Below are 21,128 nucleotides of genomic sequence, written 5' to 3' on the forward strand. Positions count from 1 at the left end.
ACGGTGGCCGCGCGAGGTCAAACTCGCTCCTGCGCGCTGTTCGACCGCCTGCTCCCTTCGGATGGATGGCGCGAACGAGCGCGGAGGAGGGCTGTGGCATGTCAAGAAGCCCGGGTGGTGAGCCCCTGTCGGGGGAGAAGGAAGGGGGAGACGCGGCTGAGAGGGAGAGTTTCGCATCTGCAAGCCGCCTGCTGGACACCGTCTTGAGCTCCTTGTATGACTTCGGTGCGTAAAAGGCCGCGTGTCTCCCGAGTCCGGCGGGGAGGTCGTGCGCGACTGACCTGGCTGGAGCTGCTGCAAGCTCCTCTCCTCCCTTCATCCTTCTCCCTTCCTCTTCCCCCTCCACCCCGGCCGACCTCGTTCTCGTTTCCGCGGGTCACACTGATTCAGACGTTACAAAATTCAAATCCGTGAAGCACTGCCTTGGCGGGTGACCCGTGTGGGTGGATCCTCGTGGGAGGGGATCGGCTACGACTTGTCCCCGGTCGTTTTTCTGTGTGCTGGTGCCATCGTTGTGGTTTTTGTTTCTGTTAGGGGGCAATCCCATGCACGTTGGCGGGGGGGGCAGCCCTACAACGCCCAGCATTCCCCAGTCAACGTGAAAAAAGCATGGCTGGCTGGCGAATGCTGGGAGTGGTTTAGACAGAGAAAAACCCTGCATGCTTAGGGTGGCGGCTTTATTTGATTTCTACCCCACCCTGCCTCCCAAAGAAAAGTCTTTTTGGGCTCGCTGCAATTCTGCGGTGCCCCCCAAAGCATTTGCAAGCAGAGCTGCAGGTTTATGCCGGAAATCTGGGAACTTTTTCTAGGTTTTTTTATTTGCATAAATAGCAATTTGCGTAATTTGTGCCAATTGTGGCAGCAAACTATGCAGATTGCTGCTGCATTTTGTGCAAATTGCAATTTAGGCATGTTTTTGCAGACAGAGCCAGGCCAGCTCGCAGGAAAACGAGCTGAAGTCCAGGGGAGAGTAGAGCTGATGAAAGCTCAGTGAGTTCCACCCCCTGGACAGATTCCTACAACATCCCTACTTCTGAGTAGAAATACATAGACTTGCTCTGTTAGATAGTGATTTTTTTTTTAATTTAAAGTTATTTTTAAAGGCCTGGACATATAAAAAGCTCTTTACTAGGGCCAAAAAGACATTAAGGGCACAATCCTATGCAGATAGGAGGCCGCCTCCGAACTGGAAGGCGATCACCTATCCAGTGCAGGGCAGGAGAAGCACAGAGGGGATCGTCCCGTCCGCGCTTCAGCCACCCTGCGATTGCGGCTGTCTAACTGCAGGAGGGTTGAGCGGGGGAGGTGTCGTAAAGGCATTTCCGCCCTTCTTGCCCCGGAACTCCCCTTTTTAGCCACTCCGCATTCCTCTTGCAAGCATGAAGGATGTTGAGGGAGGCCGGTTCTGCAGGAACCGACCTCGGAGCGTGGGCTCTGAGGTCAGTTCCCAGAAAACCAGATATCCTATGGCCATCTAGCCAGTGAGTAGTGGCCATAGGATTGCTCCCTCTGGGAGGCACCAAGCAATCCTCTCTGGGGAGGCATTCTGTAGTCAGGGTGGGGGAGGAATCACTGAAAAGGCCCTTTCTCACATGACCACCTTCTGTATCTCAGATTGTGCAGATGCTCAAAGAAGGGCATTGGGTGATGTTCTCAGGTCCTGGGTGATCAGGGACATATGGGAAGAGGTGATCCTTCAAGATACTGGGGTCCTAAGCAGTGAAAAGGTTTAAAGGTCAAAACCAGCACTGAGACTCACTGGAACTCAGTGCCTCTGCAGGGTGGGGGACCGATTTAGCTGGTCCGCCCCAGGAGGCTGATGGATCCGGATGGTTTCCTGACGGCTCTTGGAGATTTTCCTGCTGCCTTGGCAGGCGATTATGTTGAAGCCCTGGCTGATCTGTGGAACAGGGAAATGGCTAGGGTGGTAGACACAATCACTCCTGAGCGTCCCCTCTCACGGAGTGGAGCCAGACCAGCACCCTGGTTCTCTAGGGAACTGGCTGCGATGAAGTGAATGAGACGGAGACTAAAGCGACGTTGGTGGAAAACTCGGAACGAGTCCGATTGAACACGGGCTAGAGCTTATTTGAAAGCCTACTCCGTGGCAGTGAGGGCAGCAAAGAAGTCTTTCTTTTCTGCCACCATTGCATCTGCAGGGAGCCAGCCAGCGGAGCTGTTTCGAGTGGCCAGGGGCCTTCTGCATCCTGGCCCATGTGATGAAAATTCTGACCACTTGACAGTCTGCTGCGAACAATTTGCTCAGCACTTTGCTGATAAAATGCTCAGATCCGTTCTGAGTTGGATGCTGTAGTTGATGCAGATCCTGTGGATGTCACTTTGGCTCTGCTTGTTCAGTGTTGATGGATTCTTTTCAATTTGTGCAGCCCGAGGATGTGGACAGGATCCTTGGAGCGGTGAGAGCCACCACATGTATGCTGGATCCTTGCCCCTCCTGGCTTATTAAAGAGGCCAGAGGAGGACTGGCTGAATGGATAACGGGAATGGTTAATGCCTCTTTGGAACAAGGTATTGTTCCATTATGCTTAAAAGAGACGGCTGTGAGACCTCTGTTGAAGAAGCCTTCCCTGAATCCCACCATACTAGATAACTATCATCCAGTCTCTAATGTACCATTTTGGGGCAAGGTATTAGAGTGTGTGTTGACCTCCCAGCTGCAGGGGTTCCTGGATGAAATGGATTATCTTGATCCATTTCCATCTGGTTTCAGGCCTGGGTATGGGATGGAGACAGCTTTGGTGGCCTTGGTAGATGACCTATGCCTGGAACTGGACAGGGGGAGTGTGTCCCTGTTAGTTCTGCTGGACCTCTCAGCGGCATTCGATATCATCGACCATGGTATTCTTCTGGGACGCCTCGCTGGGATGGGACTTGGGGGTACTGTTTTACAGTGGCTCCATTCCTTCCTAGCGGGGTGAACTCAGAAGGTGGTGCTGGGGGATGCCTGTTCGACTCCGTGGCCATTAGCTTGCAGGGTCCCTCAGGGTTCTGTTCTGTCCCCCATGCTATTTAATATCTACATGAAACCGGAGAAGTTGTCCAGAGTTTTGGAGTTCGGTGCCACCAATATGCTGATGACTCCCAACTCTACTACTCCTTTTCACCAGATTTCAAGGAAGCTGTTTCTGTCCTTAACCAGTGTTTGGCATCTGTAATGGACTGGATGAGGGAGAATGAATTGAAACTTAATCCAGACAAGACAGAGGTGCTCCTGGTCAGTCGAAAGGCAGATCAGGGAATAGGGATTCAGTCTGTGTTGGATGGGGTTGCACTCCCCCTGAAGACTCAGGTTCACAGTTTGGGGGTGCTCCTGGATTCAGCCCTAAGCCTAGACACTCAGGTTTCAGCGGTGGCCAGGAGTGCTTTTGCATAGTTAAAACTAGTGCGCCAACTGCGCCCGTTCCTGGAGATGTCTGATCTGGCCACGGTGACGCATGCCTTAGTTACATCCCGTTTGGATTGCTGCAACGTGATCTATGTAAGGTTGCCTATGAAGGGTGTTCAGAAACTGCAGTTCGTTCAAAGAGCTGCTGCCAGACTGTTGACTGGGGCTGGTTACAGGGAGCATACAACTCCCTTGTTAAAACAGCTTCACTGGCTTCCAGTCTGTTTCCGGGCACAATTCAAAGTGCTGGCTGTGACCTATAAAGCCCTATATGGCTGTGGTCCATGTTATGTGAAAGACCATATCTTCCTTTATGAACCTGCCTGTGTCCTGAGATCTTCCAAGGAGGCCCTTCTCTCAGTCCACCACTATCACTAGCACGTTTGGTGGGAACCCAGGAGAAGGCCTTCTCAGTGGCTGCCCCACAGCTGTGGAACACCCTTCCCAGGGAGGCTAGGATGGCTCCCTCCTTGATGTGTTTCCGGAGGCAGACTAAAACATTATTGTTCCAGCAGGCCTTTGGGACATAGTTGGAACCTGGGAGTAAGCTGCTAAAACGCTGTTTTAAAATGCTGTTTTAATGTTTTAATATAATTTTAATTGTATTGTTGTTGAATTTATATTTTAACTTTTGTATATTTTCATACGTTTTAATTTTTGTAAGCCGCCTTGTGTCCTAGTGCTGGGAAAAAGGGGGGTATAAATAATAATACTTTGAATTGAGCCTGGAAATGTACCAGGAGCCAGTAAAGATGACAAAGTTCTGGCATGATATGCTCGTATTGCCCAGTCCCAGTTAGAACTTGTGCAGCCTGAGTAAACAGGTGCGCCTTCAAAAGGTTATTTGAAGTTCATCACAAAGTTTCTGCCTTTTGGACCATACATGGGAGAGCGTTCCAGAGGGTGGGCGCCACTACCAAGAAGGCCCATTTATGTGCCATCACTTGACGACATGCTGTTGGTTGTGGGGCGACCAACAAGGCCTTCTTGGATGATATCAGGGGTCAATTCGGTGCATATAGGAGAAGACCATTTGCTAGGTCTCCTGGGCCCAAGTTATTTGAATGCCTACAACAAAGCCTTGAACATGGTTTGGTAACTAATACGCAGCCAGTGTGGTTCTTTTAATGCAAGTAAAATGTGTGTGTAACTAGATGCTCCACTGAGCATCCTGGCTGCTGCGTTCTGCACTAGCTGTAGCTTCCAGACCTGGCACAAAGGCAGCCACACATATTACAGTTTTCCCCAATTGGATGCCCTCCAGATATTTTGGACTTCGATTCATATCAGCCCCAGCCAGCATAGCCAATGGTCAGGAGTCCTGGCAGTTGTAGTCCAAAATATCCGGAGGGCACCAGTATGGGGTAAGCTGGGATTTTGTTTCGTGTTTGCCTTGTAACATCCTTGTGAGACAGGCCATTGTTCCCTCTGTATAGATGGGGAACTGAAGCTAAGAGGTAGTGCCATTTGAGGCCATCCAGAGCACCATTGAGTCAGCTTGGCCTGGAAGGTAAGGCTTTCCGGATCCAGCTTTAACTACTTGACTATTGAGTAGCCCAATCACATGCTTGCTTGCTCAGAAGTAAGTCCTCGTGAGTTTAGTGAGGCTTATTCCCAAGGCAGTATGCATAGGACAACATCCTAAACATAGGGTCAGGAATCATATTTTCATATATTTCCCCACAGTCCCATCCGTTTATAGAAAGTGGGGTATGTTTTGTATATGTCTCTGTGTGGTTGATGTAACATGTGTACATTTTTAAAATAAGTCAGTGCACTCTAAATTTTAAAAAATGAGATGGTATCCAAATCCCTTCAATGTATTGGTTTTAGTTAAATAAGAAGACTAACAAGTGTTTTGTTCGAAACCATAGGTGAATCATTACCGGATGGAAAGAAAAAGAAAAAGAGCAAAAAGAAAAATTCACAAGAGAAGTTAGCGATGACGGCCAGTGATATTCTATTGGAAGACAGAAGTGTGAATCCTGAATATGGTGGAGTAACTCCAGGCAAGAGGAAGAATGCATCCAGCTTCTTTGACAGCTTTAAAGATGACTGTATTAATCAGAAAAAGACTGTCACAGAATCTAACCACACTGATGCTGCCCCACCTAGACCTGCTCAGGAGGGAAGCACAACAGAGATCGAAGTTGTGACATTCCACGGTCGACATCAGAAGAAGAAAGCTAAACTTGAAATGGCTGAAGATGGTGACTCCAGGGTAAGGGTAATTAGATTCAAATCAAATCATGTACAGAAGCAGAGAATTCAGCAGCTAAAGTTGCTTTTTCAAAAATAATACAAATCAGTTCAAAAGACTTACTTAGTCTACCTGTTCACATGTTCACTTGTGGCATGTGGGTGGCCAAAGAGAAAACAAGAACCATCACTGCTGATTTACAGAAGCTACTCTTTCTGCTTACCTGGAGGCAATTCTTATTCGGGTGATATGGGGAGTTGCTGTTTACAAGCCTGCGTTAGTTTACAATCGTCTGTCTAAACCGTGTGGTCCTAAGCAAGTCAACTTGGTAGTAAGACTTACTGGCCAGCTTAATAATAAGCCAAGATATGAACAAGGCTTCTGCCTGTGCATGCAGCCCCTTTGCTCTTCTCTTCAAAGCAGGAGCAATCAAACTAGGAAGCCATTAATTAACGAGAGATTTCTGTTTCTTCTGAACTGGGAAACAGCACATACCAGCTTTGGAACATGCCAGGATATTAAACCAACTTCAGACTGACTTAATATCCTGGCTTGTTCCAAAGCTGGTAAGCATTTGTCTCCCAGTTCAGATAAAGGAGTGGGATTTGTTTAAAAGTCCACTCGTTCTCATTTTGACTGTCAAAACCTGACATATATTGTCTTAACCAAACATAGTATTTGTCTATCTACTAATGTTGATGCTTCACAGCCTGTTGATATAAACTGTATCAAATGCTGCTGATAGAACAATGAAAGCAGGACAAACATACTGATTCGTTTTCTGACAGAACAGTTCTGTGGTGGTGGTGGTGGTGGTGGTGGTGGTGGTGGTGGTGGTCAGGAGATTCCATGGCAGAACAACTGCCACATCTAAGTCCAAGGTGGGAGGGCAGCATTTTCTGTTTTGTTTTTCTTCCATTTTTTCCCCCCTTCACCTCACATTGATTAACCACAATGGGAGGGAATTAACTAGGCCAACTCCAGGGCTGGTGTAGTTTTGGGTTTCGGGGAGGGGGTGTTGGAAATGACGGGGCTTAGGATGCTACAGATCCACTGCCTCTCCCAACATGCCCCTGGAATGTCCTGTTTTGGTCCCCACCGCCACAGCATTGGTTGTTCAATATCTATATGAAGCCACTGGGAGCAGTCATTAGGGGATTTGGAGCCACATGCCGTCAGTGTGCTGATGACATACAGCTCTATCTCCCTGTAACATCTGAATCAGGTGAGGCTGTGCAAGTCCTGGACCACTGCCTAGACTCAGTAATGGGCTGGATGAAGGCCAATAAACTGAAGCTGAATCGTGGCAAGACGGAAGCCCTGTGGGTGAGTGGTTCCCAAGTCTGGGAGATCAGCTCATTGCCTGTTCTTTATAGGGTTGCACTCCCTTTGGAAGATCATGTTCATAGTCGAGGTATACTTACTTCCGCTGCTGTTGCTGGAGGCCCAAGTGGCTGTTGCAGCTTCAGCTGGTTCATCAGCTACGGCCCCTCCTGGACAGGGACAGCTTGGCCACAGTGGTACAGGTGCTAGTAACCTCAAGACTAGGGATGTTAGAGAATTCCGCCACGGATCCCAGGGGGGGCGAATTCCAGTGAATTTGGCCTCTCGGAATCCATGGCGGAATGGAGTCCCCCGCCCCTCCACCCCGCGAAAGCCCCGCAAAACGGAGCCCACCTGGCGGCGGCGGTGGCGGCTCCGGCTGCTGCCAGGCTGGTGCGGATGCAAATGGCGTCCTGAGTAGGGGACGCCATTTGTGTCCCTATGGTAGCCCGTGATAGGCTACGTAAATATTTACGTAGCCTATCACAGATAAAACAGGAACGCAAATGGCGTAGGGGACGCCATTTGTGTCCCTGCTTTAGGCGTCATAGGCTGTGTAAATATTTACGTAGCCTATCACGGGCTACCATAGGGATGCAAATGGCGTCCCCTACTCAGGATGCCATTTGCGTCCGCACCAGCCCGGCAGCAGCTGGAGGCCCCGCTGAGGGTTGGCTCGGCCGGCAGCTCCACGGCCTGGCCATGGAGCGGAGCCAGCCAAGCAGGATTCCAGCGGGGAGGAACGGATCGCCTCCCCCCACCTGCGGAACCCGGCGGAGCCAGGTAAGTGGGGTTTCGTACACCCTTACTCAGGACTGGATTACTGCAATGCAGTCTGTTCAGGGCTGCCCTTGCAGCTGATCCAGCAGCTGGAGCTAGTGCAGAATGCAGCAGCTTGGCTGTTGGCAGGAGCTGCCCCTTTTCAGCGTACAACTCCTTTGCTGAGGGAGCTGCACTGGCTGCCTATTCGCTACCAGGCCAGGTTTAAGGTTTTGGTACTAGTGTATGAAGACCTAAACAACTTGGGACCAGGATACCTGAGAGATCCCCTATCAACCAGCCCGGTCACTGAGGTCATCAGAGGGCATGGTCCTGGATGATTCTACATGGACCTATGGCCTGATTGGAGTCCACCCGGAGAAGAGCTTCAGTGTGGTGGCCCCCTTTCTGTGGAACCTCCTGCCTCTGGAGGTCAGACAGGCACCAACACTGTGTTGTTTCTAGCACGTCCTGTAAACATATTTACTACAAGAAGCGTTCCTTGACTGACCAGCTGCAGTTTTTATTGGTGCTCTCTTTTTTAAAATAACAATTTTTAATATGGAGTTTAATTTCTTTTCTCTTTTTATCATTTTATCTATTATTATTATTCACTGCTCTGGAATCCATTCAGATGTGGAGTGATATATAGATGCTGTAAATAAAATTAAATAAATCAGTGAATAACTAAATAATCTGATGGGCTCAATCCATCAATTTTTCTAACAAAAACCTGGTATAACAGTTTAGAGACCACACTGAGTAAAATTATTGGCCTATACAGGCTCTTGGAGATATGATTTTAAATAGGTCCTTTTCCAGCCTTTCAGGGGCATTGTTTGGGCTGATTGCAGCTGTCTGACAGTAGCAGCTAAAACAAGTCTCCTTGATCATTATCCATCCCTATATGGTTCCAGCCTAGTCTATCTTAAGGAGCGCCTCCAACAACACCAGGGATGCTGCTCAACGAGATCGGCCTCAGAAGGCCTTCTCTCTGTCCCATCAGCCAGGACAGCTAGGCTGGTGAGGACTAGGGAGAGGACCTTTTCTGTGGTGGCCCCCACTCTGTGGAACTCCCTCCCTAGTGACCTCTGCCATGCCCCCTCTTTGATGAGCTTCCACCAGGCTTTGAAAACCTGGCTGTTCAGGCAGGCATTTGGGATGGGTTAGGGTTGTTGTTGTTGTTGTTTAGAGCAATGTTGTTCTGTTCAGTGGATTATGTAAATTTGTTGTATTTTGTGTTATCTGTATTGTACGCTGCCTAGAGTGGCCATGTAGCCGGCCAGATGGGCAACAATAAATATAGGTAGGTAGGTAGGTAGGTAGGTAGGTAGGTAGATAGATAGATAGATAGATAGATACTATCGTATGGCTATAAGAAAAGGAATGGTTGCTTTGAGATATAAAAAACTGCGTCCATAAGGCCCACATTGAACAAAACAAACATGCTTTGGCTATCGGAAATCACATCCCAGCATTTCAAGTGTTCTATCATCGGGTTGTATTTTATTTAAAATAAACTGAAATGAAAGTGAATGGGGATTTTAATATATCTATTCCTATGTTAACTGTGCTGCGTTATCTCACAGTTATAATTGTATGACCTCCCTGAAGGCTTCTGTGGCCATTGCTGGTCACAGCTGTTTGCAGTAGACCAGCCTTCCTGCAGCCTAAAGACCTCCAGGTGTGTTGGGCTGCAGCTCCATCATACCCAGCCAATGGTCATGCTGGCAGGGAATGATGGGAGTTTCAGTCTAACACATCTGGAAGCCGTCAGATTGGGAAGGCTGCGTTGGACAGTCTGGTTCCATTCGAACCTCACGCTTGTATCTAATGCACAGTTGGCCGTGCTGGCTGATAATTATGGGAGGTGCAGTCCCAGCACATCTGGAGGGCATCATGTTTAGGAAGGCCGGCTCAGGATCCACGTTTAGCCCCACCTTGTATTAGGAAACTGGCTGGGGATTGGCTCAGAGAAGTGGCATCATGAGTACTGCTGGACTGCCAAGTAGCAGCATTGCTCAAGAATTAAGCAGGAGCTAAATGGATATAATTGCTGGGGTTTTCTCATCAGCTTGCAGTGCAGCGACAGGTGCTACAGAGGAGCGCATAGGGCTCTTGCAGTACTGGTTCACATTATGTGAATGTTGCAAGGGGCATTGTACAAAGTGAAATGGAATTTGGCTAGAATAGCAGTTGGCATCCTGTAGGAAAATAGCTTTGTGCATGATGACGACTATTGTGGTGTTCTGTCTTTTTTTAAAAAAACTTGTGCCAAGTTAGTCACTGCAGCATCTCGTACGATTAACCATTCACAGAACAGGTTTTTTGGTCATGTCTCTAACCGTGAGCTGGATACCCTGCCCCCGAGCCATTTCATCACTGGTGCGGCATATTGAGGAGGATGCTTTTTGTTGTATTCGTTTAGTGACTGTCCATTCCCCAAGGCTATGAGGAGGCAGCATTTCTCTATTATTCTAAAAGCCTTGTAAAGTAGATCACTGTTACTCTCATTTTACAGATGACCACCTGAAGCCAGGGGGACTGGGACTTGCCTGGAGGCATTAACTGTGCAATCCTATACATGTGTACTCAGAAGTAAGCCCCATTGCGTTAAAGGGGCATACTCCTAGGTAAGTGAGTATAGGATGGCAGCCAGAGCGAGCCTCTGGTGAGGCAGGTGCTTAAACTAGATTCCAGGCTCAAACACAGAATTATATTGATCTGGTACCTCGATAAACAGACTCCTGTGACTTATTTCTCAAATAGTAACTCACCTCCTGGCTCCAGGCAAACAGACTATATCATGGATAGAGATGTGACCATTCATACCCGTGTCATGAGCAGATATTCCTAATCAATAGCGAACTCCTTTGATAGAAGTGATGTTGATGCGAACTCTGGTTATTGAGTTACGTTTCTTAAATTTGTCTTTCTCCTTATCCAGAAAAGCTCTAGGTGTTCATAAAATTTGATGACACACTGAAAAAGTAAAATCATTGCTGCAATCCAATAAAACTGAATTATACACAATAAAATACCAATCCCCAAATTAAGAACCTTGGAGCAGAGGATGACTACATCTGAACTACAATACGTAAATAAATGATCACTGATGGCCAGCCGAAACACCTTGAATTGTTTTCTCATAACTGTAAGCCTGGGCTCAGTTGGGCCTTGGCTGGAAATATATTTGATAGAATGGGGGGGCATGCCCCTGCTGATCTTGCATAGATGGGATTCTCTGACCAAAACCAATGAATTTGGAAAGATCAATAATCAATAATGATCAATAATGAAAGATCAATAGATTTGGAAAGAGAGAGTTTATTCTCTGGCCTAAAGTATGTAGGACTAAAACAGAGTTAAAACATGTTACGAGTAGTGGCAAACAGATACTCAGTTTTCTCCAGCGGGAGGAGTACAAACCAGAGAGGCTTCTACCTCCCAGTGTTTTGAATGCTGCTGTGGCAGTGACCTAGGAACCCTTGGAAAACTAACTTTCCCATGGCCAAGCCCGTGGTGCCTGGTGAAGAACTGACAACCTGGGAAAGCTACATTTCTCAGAGCCCTGGTGCCTGGATCACTGCCATAGCAGTACTCTATGTGCCAGGGAGGGGGGGAAAGGTGGAAAAGATAGCAATCTCCCTCTTGTCTGCTGACATGTAAGGAAGCTTGAGAGCTCACAAAGAGAGCAATGGGAATCCGTTGCACTCCTGGTGATGACATTGAAAGTGTGAGAAAGTCTGATTTTGTTTAGTCTGGGCTCAGACTTAAGTGGACAATTTCCTGATATTTTAGGAAAATAACTTAGTTTGCCAAGCCCAATTAGGCAGTCAACTGTGTTATTTATTTATTTATTTATTTATATTTATATTTATCTATCTTGTATATATCTCCTTTTTGTCCTCGCTGCTTCGACATATATTACTCTTGAGTTGAGTGAGATTTATTTCCTGATACATATGCTTAGGATTATAGCCTTAATGGATTTGGTAAAGAGCACTAGAAAGCCTCACAAGGGTTTTCATTTTATGCAGAAGGTGCACTCGATTGCCATAGCTCATATTGGAAGCTGCACAGCGACCAAGCTCATTGATGATGACAATTGCAAGCCTTTTCTTGGCAAGAGCTTCCACACATATGGAGGATATATTGGCAATAGTGTAAACAGTATGGCTCCGCCACATTGGCCTGCATCATTACAGGAATGTGAACCTTGGGCTTGAACTCTGCCTCCCCTCGTCATGCAGGGTGGCAAGGAGGTGGTGTCTGGAAGCTTTTGCGTCCATTTTAGGCTAACCATAGTTCAGCATTATGTCCAAATCTTGACAAACCATAGTTAGTCTGCTATATAGACATAGTTAGTCTAACCATAGTTGATGTGTTAGTCAACTATGGTTAGCTGAAACAAGCCAGCTTCAAATCATAGGACTGGATCAACTCCCCCCTCTCTTTCCAGCCCCCAGCACTACCTCCCCCACTGTACCAGAGGGTTCCTCAACACTCACAAGCAGGTTCTCAGGAGAACAGGGGGACTGCAGGGGGAGGACGGAATTGACAAGGATCACTGCTTCCTCCGTCCCACCAGTGGAAATGCTCAGCTGAATCAGAAGCCTTCTGAAGATGGAGACTTATGCTGGGTCCAATCCATATTTTATGGTGCCAGCATGTTTCAACTAAGAATAGTTAAGACGAATCACACTTCAGGGTTTGGGTGACACACTAAACAACTGTGGTTAATTGAAATTGGAAGCAGAATCTTCCAATCTGTTCATGGCCATGCTAGAGGAGGAGAAGTGTGGGAGGAGTGCATGAACCTGCGTGTAGCACAAAATCGGGGTGGGGGGTGGGGGGGTTGTAAAATTTGAACAGATGAAAAGAAAAAATGTGGCTGCATAGGTTGGTATATATCAATTTGAACGCATAAATATGAAATGTAGATATGTGAAAATACAGGTTCCGAAGAACTATACATAAACGTCAACAAATATCCAAGTAAGTATCCATTTGCAGGTGGCATCTATACACCACCCATTCAAATGTTGAAAGTATGGTAAGGTCTTCAGTCCACTGCATTATAGAAGGTGAACGTTTATCCTTCCAGTGTTGTAATAATCAGCCTTTTAGCTGTCAGAAGAGTGTGAAGAATCCATTGGCGCTGAACAAGCATTAACTTCCAGGTAGCAGGTAACATGAAATCATTGCTTATCACCATGTCCAAATGAGGCAATATCTGTGTTCCAATTCTGCTAGGTTATTTATCCTAATTACTAACCATGCCCTATTTTTTTCCTAGCGAGTGTCACAATTGATCTTTGTATTGTCTTACAGTTTTGCATAGCCTTTCCTCCTTACAATCTTCCTGATAAATCATAAGGTTTTATGTTGTCCTGCACTTTTATTATTTCAAAACAACAAAAATAGACCATTTTCCAATAAAACATTTGTTTCCCTGTCTGTCTTCTCCAATTTTAATAATGTTTGTGAGTTTCAGCATAAATACCCGTTCCCAGACCTTCAGTGTCCATTCTCTTATTGACAGGATGGCTTTTTTGCTTCCATTTATAACTGATTGCAGTTCTAGCGCCCTTTAGCAAATTAATGATCATTTTCCAATCTTCTTGAGGTACCTCATTCTTCACATATCTCATAACTCACATATTGTTATCTCACAAGTCAGATTATATCCTGTTGTTTCATTTATATTTCATTTCATTTAAATGTTTCAGTATCTTTTCGTTTCCCAGGATGTTAGTATTTTAGGGTGCCATCCTATGCACGTTTAGATAGAAAAAGGTCCTACAACTCCTACATGGGGAATTGTGGATTGTGCCCTTAAAGATCTTAATATTTGAACAATACCAAAAGAGATGTGAGTTCTGTCAGTGTGAAGCAGATTTCATTCTTACTGATTTCAATGGGAGGAAAAGTAAGCACGTTACACATGTTGTCTGTGTTTGTCCATACATTAGGTATGCAAAAGTCTGAGATTTTTTTTAAAAATAATGTATTGGAAATTAGTTTTCATATATGTCCGATTTTAGGTTTACAGCACAATCCTGTGTGTGCCTGCTGACACATAAGTCCCACTGAATTCAATGGGGCTTACTCCCAGGAAACTGGGTATAGGATTGCAGCCTTAGAACACAATCCTACCAGACTGATGCTCAGTAGACAAATCTATCCTATGCAGGGCGACAGGAGCAACAAAGGCTTTTTAACTACTCTGTTCTCATTTCCCTTTTTCTGCTAGATGGGCCTCTGAGTCATCTAGCTGACATATAGAGACAGAGACACTACACCACCCACAGTCCCACCCCCAAAAACGTGCTATGACCTTGGGAGAGGAGCCACCATGGAGCTTTCCGTGGTCATGAGAAATCTGAGTGGGATTTCCACCACCACCACCACCCCGGTCATAGTTCTGTCCATGGCCTTGGAAGATAAAATCCCCAGTGTCTAGGGACTACAGGATTGTTCTCTTAATATGTTTGTTTAAATAAAGAATATTGCTGTTCTCCCTTAGTAAGAGCTTTTGTAAACATCTCTTTCTCCAAATTCTTGTTGTGGTTCAAACCAATTAATTTTCACTTAGGCCAAAACCCTAAAACACTTGACTATCTATCTTTACAACATACCCTTTGTCTTTTTAAAATATATACATAGGCAAAAAATACTGATCAAGACAAGCATGTGGACGGAAAAGAATTCAACTTGGAAAAAGTAAGCCATTTTACCTGTTTAAACTTTAAAGGCATGCAGGTTGTTTGTGTCTCAGAGAGGCAGCAGATAAAACCTTCCAGAATTCAATGCCTAATACTAAATCTATCCCTAAATCTTACTCTGCCCATCTTCAAGAGGTGCAGTATTTGGATAACTGCTACTAAAGGATGGTTGTATGTGTCGCTTCTGCTTTGTCAAACATGGATAGCAGCAGTGTCTGTTGGTTGGTTCTCCCAAACTGGAACACAGGGCAGATGTACATGGGAGCTCTCTCTACATCCAGGGTTTGAATCACAGGCTTGTGGGCCAAAGCCAACCAGCCTGGAGTCCCCCATCTGGCCTTCCAGGGCTCCTGAGATGGCCACTCCCCTTTTCCCAGCTGCAAATTGGTGGATGGTTTCCCAGCATTTGTATGTTTCTTTCCCCATTCTAAAAGGTTGAAATGCCTCTCCTAAGGCTTAGTGTCTGGCAGTAAGAGCTTTGAGCTAAAATGTGGTGGTATTTTTGGCCCCACCCCTTTTGTATTTGGCCCCGCCCACCCCTGGAATGAGGCCCTGGTTTGCATCTTCAAAATTAAATTTGGCCCTTGGGCTGAAAGAGGTTTGACGCCCCCCTGCCCTCACAGATATTTTCGTTCCTTGTGTTGTCCAGACTGATTTTGCTGTTTTCCTGTAGAACATCTGGGGGTGGGGGTGGGATGTACAAATGTGGCTTGTGGAGATGGGATGCACAGAATCAGAGCCCTACAAAAGAAACATGTGAAGGAGAGATCTCTGGAAAAATACAAAGCAAAACACAGCACTGTCCTATGCATGGTTGCTTAGGAGTAAGCTCCGCTTTGTCAGTGGGCTTCCTCCCAGGGAAGTGTGCACAGGGTTGCAGCTCAAGGCAAATTATTTGCTTAGCAGCAGTCATACATGTCCTCCGCCTGGGACAAAGCAGAACAAAAGGAGGATGGGGAAGAGACACATGGTATGGTTTGGGATGATAAGATCCATGGGATAAGGGCCCTGAGGAAAGAAAGAGGGTTCCAGGGGCTTTTTTTTTCTTTTTTCTTTTCCTCAAGTACTGAGAATCAAACACAGATAGAGTACGTTGCATTGGTCTGAGGCAGCAGATTGATGTTCAGAATCTTTGGCCCATTGGGACACCCTGTGTGTATGGGGGGTGTCAAGGAACGCTTCCTGCATCCCCTGACGTTCTTCTGTTCCTTTCGAGAGGTCCCCCCCTTATACCAGCTGAAGCCATGGCATGATGTTGTAACCCAACCTCTGCTCTACAGTTCTGTTTTTCCGGGGGCGGGGGGGGGGGTGGCTTTCTGCCTAAAGTGGGTGGAACTACCCTGTGTGGTTTAGTCTAGCCACCTTTTGGCTAAAATGAACACTTGCACTGGTAGCATAGAGGTTGCTAGATACACAAGCGTACCCCTCGCACCTTGATCCCATGCTCAGTGGTAGAGCAGATGCCTTCCACGTTGAAGGTCCCAGGTTCAGTTCCCAGCATCTGCAGTTTAAAAGGACCAGGTAGCAGATGATGGGGAAAGACCTGCCTTGCTCAAGACTCTGGAGAGCCGCTGCCAGAGCCTGACTTGGGATAAGGCTAGTGGAGTCTGGTGGCGCCGATGTCAGTGGGGTGGTAAATCCGCTCCAGGCTTCAGTCAGAGCTCTAAAGGAGCTATCCAAGATGCTTCTGCACCTTGGATAGCCGCTTTAGAGTTCTGACTGGTTCTGACTGAAACCTGGAGCGGATGCACTACCCCACTGACATCAGAGCCACCAGCCTCCACTGGATAAGGCAGCTTCCTATGATAATCCTAGGATTGCATTTTCAGGCACATGTGGGCAGTCAAATATTTCTTGGTGGCAAGATGTGTTCTGTCTTCAGCTCTAAATGAAAAGAAGGGATGTTGGGGGAGAAAAGCTCCTCCCGCAAACCTCAAGAAGAAAAATGTGAATGGTGTTTTGCAGTGGTTCGAACGAATGCCCCATCACGACCTCATATCGCATGAATTTTGGGCTCCACGCCACGTTTGTATCCAAATGTTGACTACGTTTTCTCTGGAAACACAATCACATCATGCCCATCATGTGTTTGCAGATATTTTTTTAATGATGTTGTTAACTGTTTTTGTAACATCACAGGCCCGCTTGGAGGTGCACCGGTTTGGGATCACTGGATTTGGGAAGAAAGAACAGCGGGTTTTGGAGCAAGAGCGTGCTATCATGCTGGGGGCTAAGGTATTACGTCTTTTTCTCTGTTGTAAAGTGGGCTACAAAAGAACCAAAAGAGGATATCTTTTTTCCGTCCATCAGGACTTTGGGGGAGGGGGGGGGGGACACTTGGTGTGGCAGTGAGAAGCTGTGGCTCAGTGGTAGAGCAGCTGTTTTGAATGCAGAAGGTCTCAGGTTCAATCCCAGGTTCGATCCCTGGCATTTCCAGGTAGGGCTGGGAAGAATCCTGCCTGAAGCCCTGGAGAGCTGCTGCCAATCATGGAGGATAAGACTATTCATGGGGGAGAAGGCTATCAGTGGCTACTAGTCCTGATGGCTATGTGCTACTTCCAGTACCAGAGGCCGTGAGCCTGTGTACACCAGTTGCTGGGGAACATGGGCACAAGGGTGCTGTTGTGCTCATGTCCTGCTTGTGGTTTTCCTGTGGGCAGCTGGCTGGCCACTGTGTGAACAGAATGCTTGGTCTGTTCCAGCAGGGCTCTTCTTATGTTCTTAGGTTCAGTGAGTGTTGATAATACTGAGCTACATGTATCAATGATCTGACTCGCTATAAGGCAACTTCCTATGGTCCTAAGCCCATGGCTGTAAACGGAGGCCACTGCCAAACAGCTGAAAAGTGGTGGGATGGTGCTCATGATTTTCCAGAGGAGAAGTGGGTGGGAGGGTGAGTATAAAGCCTTTCCTCTGCCTGCCTCTCACCTCAGCCATTTTCCCCACAGAGGGACTTGCTTCTGATGGAGGGTGAAAGCTCTCAGGGGGAAAGTGGTGGGTGGGGAAAAAGGTTAATTTCCTCCGCCATCTGCTGCTTCTCTGCAGAAAACCGTTCCTCATACCCCCATGGCTGTTTGGCAGGAACCCACATTCAGAAACGCAGATCTGCCATTGTTAGTGGCCTTAGGTAGCACTTTTCAGTGGAGAGAGAAAGGCACTCTGCATGTGCTCAAATGCACTCTGTGTTGTTCACATATTCCAGTTCTGAGCCCTGTCATTTAAAACAGATTTCAGGGCTCAACTCTGTCGAGCCCCTTGTTCAAATGAAGCCCTGGCCCTGCTGGAATTTGCAGTGCCAGGAAGACATTAGATTCTAAATGAGGAGCGGGGCTTTCTTGTATGCGTTTCTCACAAAGCAGTCCCCAACTCATTTTTGTCATAAGAATCCTGTGGACGTCAGTGAAATAAGTCAGAATGGTTTGACGATTGCAAACCAAATTCAGACATGGACATACTTTAAAAAGTCACAGCTAGAGGCCTTTTTTAATGGTATTTCTACAGAAAGTAATCACATTTAGGGCATAGTACAGTGCATGTTTAGACAGAAAAAGTCCTACATGGGGACTGGCTGGGGAATGCTGGGACTTTTTTCTGTCTAAACATGCATAAGATTGTGCCCTTAGATACTTTAATATTTTAAAGACGCATAGACCCTTTCTTTACAGAAGGTTGCACTATGTGTTGTTACATTCTTTGGGCTGCCTTTGACTTCTGTGTTTGTTTACATGTTTTTGAAAGTGGTCCTTTTGAAACTATTGTTGCAGCCTCCTAAAAAGGAGTATTTGAACTACAAGGTTCTTCAAGAGAAGATCAAAGAAAAGAAAGCAGCAAAGAAGGAAGACAATGTGATGGTTTGTATGAAATACTCCCTGTACAAATAAAATGCGATGCCCGACCTTTTGCTGGCCGAAGCTTCAGGTCCCACAACGATGGACACACTGGAAAATCTTCAGCGTCACAGTTTCTAATGAGGCCACAGCAGTGCCCCCAGTTTGGCTGGAAAACAACAATACAATGGCCTTATATACTTCTCTGGCAGGGAGATACCACTACCGTGAAGGTGGTTACCCCACAATGAGGCTCATCCACTGCACTCCGGGTGAGCTGATCCCTGCGACTTCTCCAAATGCGGGAAACCCATCTGCACAATTTGTTCGTACTTAGCATGGTGGTTGGTCCGTTCCTGGTTGCATTTGGGATCCATTGACTCAAGAGGCGACTGGCTGGGCACTAAATTACTCTTGTTGCTCTTCATTAACAGGAAAATAAATCTGATTCTCTCAAAAGGAGAAAGAAAAAGGGGCATGAAGAGAGGTGAGTAAATATTGATAAAACTACATCAATAAGCAGTAACAAACTGGATTTGTTTTCTTTAGTTTTGCTAATGAAATAACTGTAACTGTAAGTCAGGTTGGGAGCCATAAAGCTACTTTAAGGTGTGCCCAGTGGGATCATTGGCCTGTTTCGCACTTAATACTAAACCATAGGTTTTAACACTGGGAACAAGCCTCAGGTTCATGCACTCCCCCCCTCCCTTCCTGGTTTAGTTGTAAGGAGAAGATAAGAAGCTTTCACTTCTGCTTTTAAACTAAGCTTGACAGAACTCTGGTTAGTTTAAGCAAGGGCTTAAATCTTGGTTTATTCAGACAAGCCAAGGTCAAACCAAGGTTTATGATCCTGGCTTGTTAATAAACCATAGTTTATAAACTAACCAGAATTCCATGAATCCAGTTGAAACAGGAAACTTACTAAATGGGTAAGCAGATCCTTCTGACAGCACCAGAAGAGGGAAGGGGGGCTTGCTGCTACTCATACACATATTGCTGAACTATGGATTAGCACTGTGTGCAAAACAAGTAATTGACTTTTTTTTTTTTTTTGCAACACAACCATATTCCAATCTGCTTTTGAAACTGTTCAGTTTCAAAATTGGATTGCCACATTACATAGATGCTGTTTGAGAAACACAAGCACCACGTCCCCTTGGGCACTTAGAACTGGTTGCATTGTTCATTGGATCCTGACCTCATTTTTTCTTGAAGTCCTGTGTATCAAAACAGATACATGCTGCTGCAGACTCTTCAATGCAAAACTGTGAGAGCATGTTTTCCGCCTACCCCTTTTGCTTTTTAAATAAATAATTCCAGCTTCATTGATGTGTTCTGATTGAAAATGTATCCATCTAAAATGTCTCTCGTAAAACCCAATGAGGTTAGGAAAATGTAGTTTTGTTGTTGTTTTTATCATCTCATTATATTATATTATATTATTTTATTTTATTTTAAAAAACAGAAAATCCAAGAAGAAGACAACAAAGCAGAGCATATTGCCAACAGGGCAGGTTGGAACATTTAAAAATGGGACTCTGATTCTTCGTAGTTGTGACATAAAGAAAATCAAATCTTCCAAAGTGATGAAGTGACATTGCTGCATCATACTGAACAGAAAATGAAACGAATAAACTTTGTAGCAAAAGAAGCTTTTTAAAAAAAAAATTAAGTTTTTTTAAGAGCTAAAAGATTGTATGGGAATCTGGTTTTTAAACTAATATTGTATTATTAAGTAGTGTACAATAATCAGAAACACATCAGAAAATAAATACATCATTGCAGTGTTATCTGAATTATGCAGTTCTGTTCCAATGAATATGTTCTTCCGCTTTAACAGAAATTCAGAATGTCACAAAATATTAGGAACATACTTCTTTAATAAAGAAATCCCAAATAAAGCTTCCCAGTGTCTTGAAAAGACAAGAAAAATGTAATCACAGAAAAAGGTTGCGTGTTGTTCTTATTCTAGAATACCAATAGACTATACATTGGGCTGGATCCAACGGGGACCTATTGCTGGTGGTGAGGACCGCTGGTTCCCGCTGCCCATGTGGTCAGCCCTGGCGGCGGCAGCATGCGCAGGGGCCCTGCCACTGGCAGGGGCGATGTAGCCCTTCTTGGGGGCAAGCCCCCAAACAACAGGAAACGCACGTTTCTGGAAGGCGAGACCTGCCCCTCCCAGAAACTTGCATTTCCAGTCGTTTGGGGGCTTGGCCCCAGAAGTGCTACATCGCTGCCGCTGGTGGGGGCCACATGTGCATCTCCACCACGGGGGCCAGCCGTCATTCCCCAGGAACCAGGGGTGCTCGCTGCCAGCAGTAGGTCCCTGTTGGATCCTGCTCATTGAGTCCAACTGAGCTTTGCAAAAAGGCAAGGGGCTTTTTTTTCTATCTTATATAACAAAGTAGAGACCTATTACATTTTGCTGAAAGGGTTTAAAACAAATTCTCATGCGGTTTAATGAACTTCTTTAAAATCTGTAACAGTGAGGAAAGTAAATGTTATAATCGAGTGCCATTTACTGAAATCTGCATCGTCTGAAATAGTTATGTAGTGCAGAAAGAAATGCTACCTGCATTGAAGGCCATGTGTTGTTCAGGTGGCTTTAACGGTCTCTAGCTGTGGTAGAGGTTGATTGTCCAGAGAAGAAAACAGGTTTATGAATATTTCCCACACCTCTTTTATAAGATGGTAGAAACTGAGTTTGCAAAAAGCTTCTGTTTTCTATCCCTGTGTGCTAACCCTTTGCTGGCATTTGTGTACCAAGACTGGGTACCAGGCTAGGCTGCCTGCCTGAATAGTACAGGATGTTGGTGCCCTGCAGAAAAGGTTCTTCCAGTTTTCATATAATAATAAAGAGGATGTCTGTCTGCCCATCCCCG

At 45.9% G+C, this 21,128-nt stretch overlaps 2 protein-coding genes across 6 annotated transcripts in view; one reads left to right on the forward strand and one right to left on the reverse strand.

The window, feature by feature from the left end:
• The window catches only part of GNPAT (glyceronephosphate O-acyltransferase), a 49,179-nt gene extending 48,622 nt beyond the window's left edge, over positions 1-557 (reverse strand). For both annotated transcript variants that reach the window (XM_084828105.1, XM_084828100.1), the window contains exon 1: positions 282-557. The gene's annotated coding sequence lies outside the window, so the exon portion shown is untranslated. The remainder of the gene's footprint in view (positions 1-281) is intronic.
• Positions 36-20,186, forward strand: FSAF1 (40S small subunit processome assembly factor 1). 4 transcript variants are annotated; one of them, XR_014786768.1, is made up of 7 exons: positions 36-225; positions 5,281-5,627; positions 14,358-14,414; positions 16,556-16,651; positions 18,181-18,515; positions 18,678-18,730; positions 19,709-20,045. XR_014786768.1 is itself a non-coding variant. In XM_084828107.1 (7 exons), exons 1-7 carry the CDS (start codon positions 66-68, stop codon positions 19,836-19,838), a joined length of 930 nt encoding a protein of 309 aa, XP_084684233.1. In that variant the 5' UTR covers positions 36-65; the 3' UTR covers positions 19,839-20,186. The 4 variants fall into 4 exon arrangements, 2 of the variants coding, with proteins under 2 accessions (XP_084684233.1, XP_084684232.1); XM_084828107.1 differs by having other exon boundaries at positions 18,181-18,267; positions 19,709-20,186; XR_014786767.1 differs by lacking the exon at positions 36-225 and adding an exon at positions 2,293-2,529.
• The last annotated feature ends 942 nt before the right edge of the window (positions 20,187-21,128 follow it).

The sequence above is a fragment of the Heloderma suspectum genome, chromosome 1 (assembly GCF_057233095.1).
Source record: "Heloderma suspectum isolate Gila_16-S chromosome 1, 16-S_ref, whole genome shotgun sequence".
In the NCBI taxonomy this organism is placed as follows: domain Eukaryota; kingdom Metazoa; phylum Chordata; class Lepidosauria; order Squamata; family Helodermatidae; genus Heloderma; species Heloderma suspectum.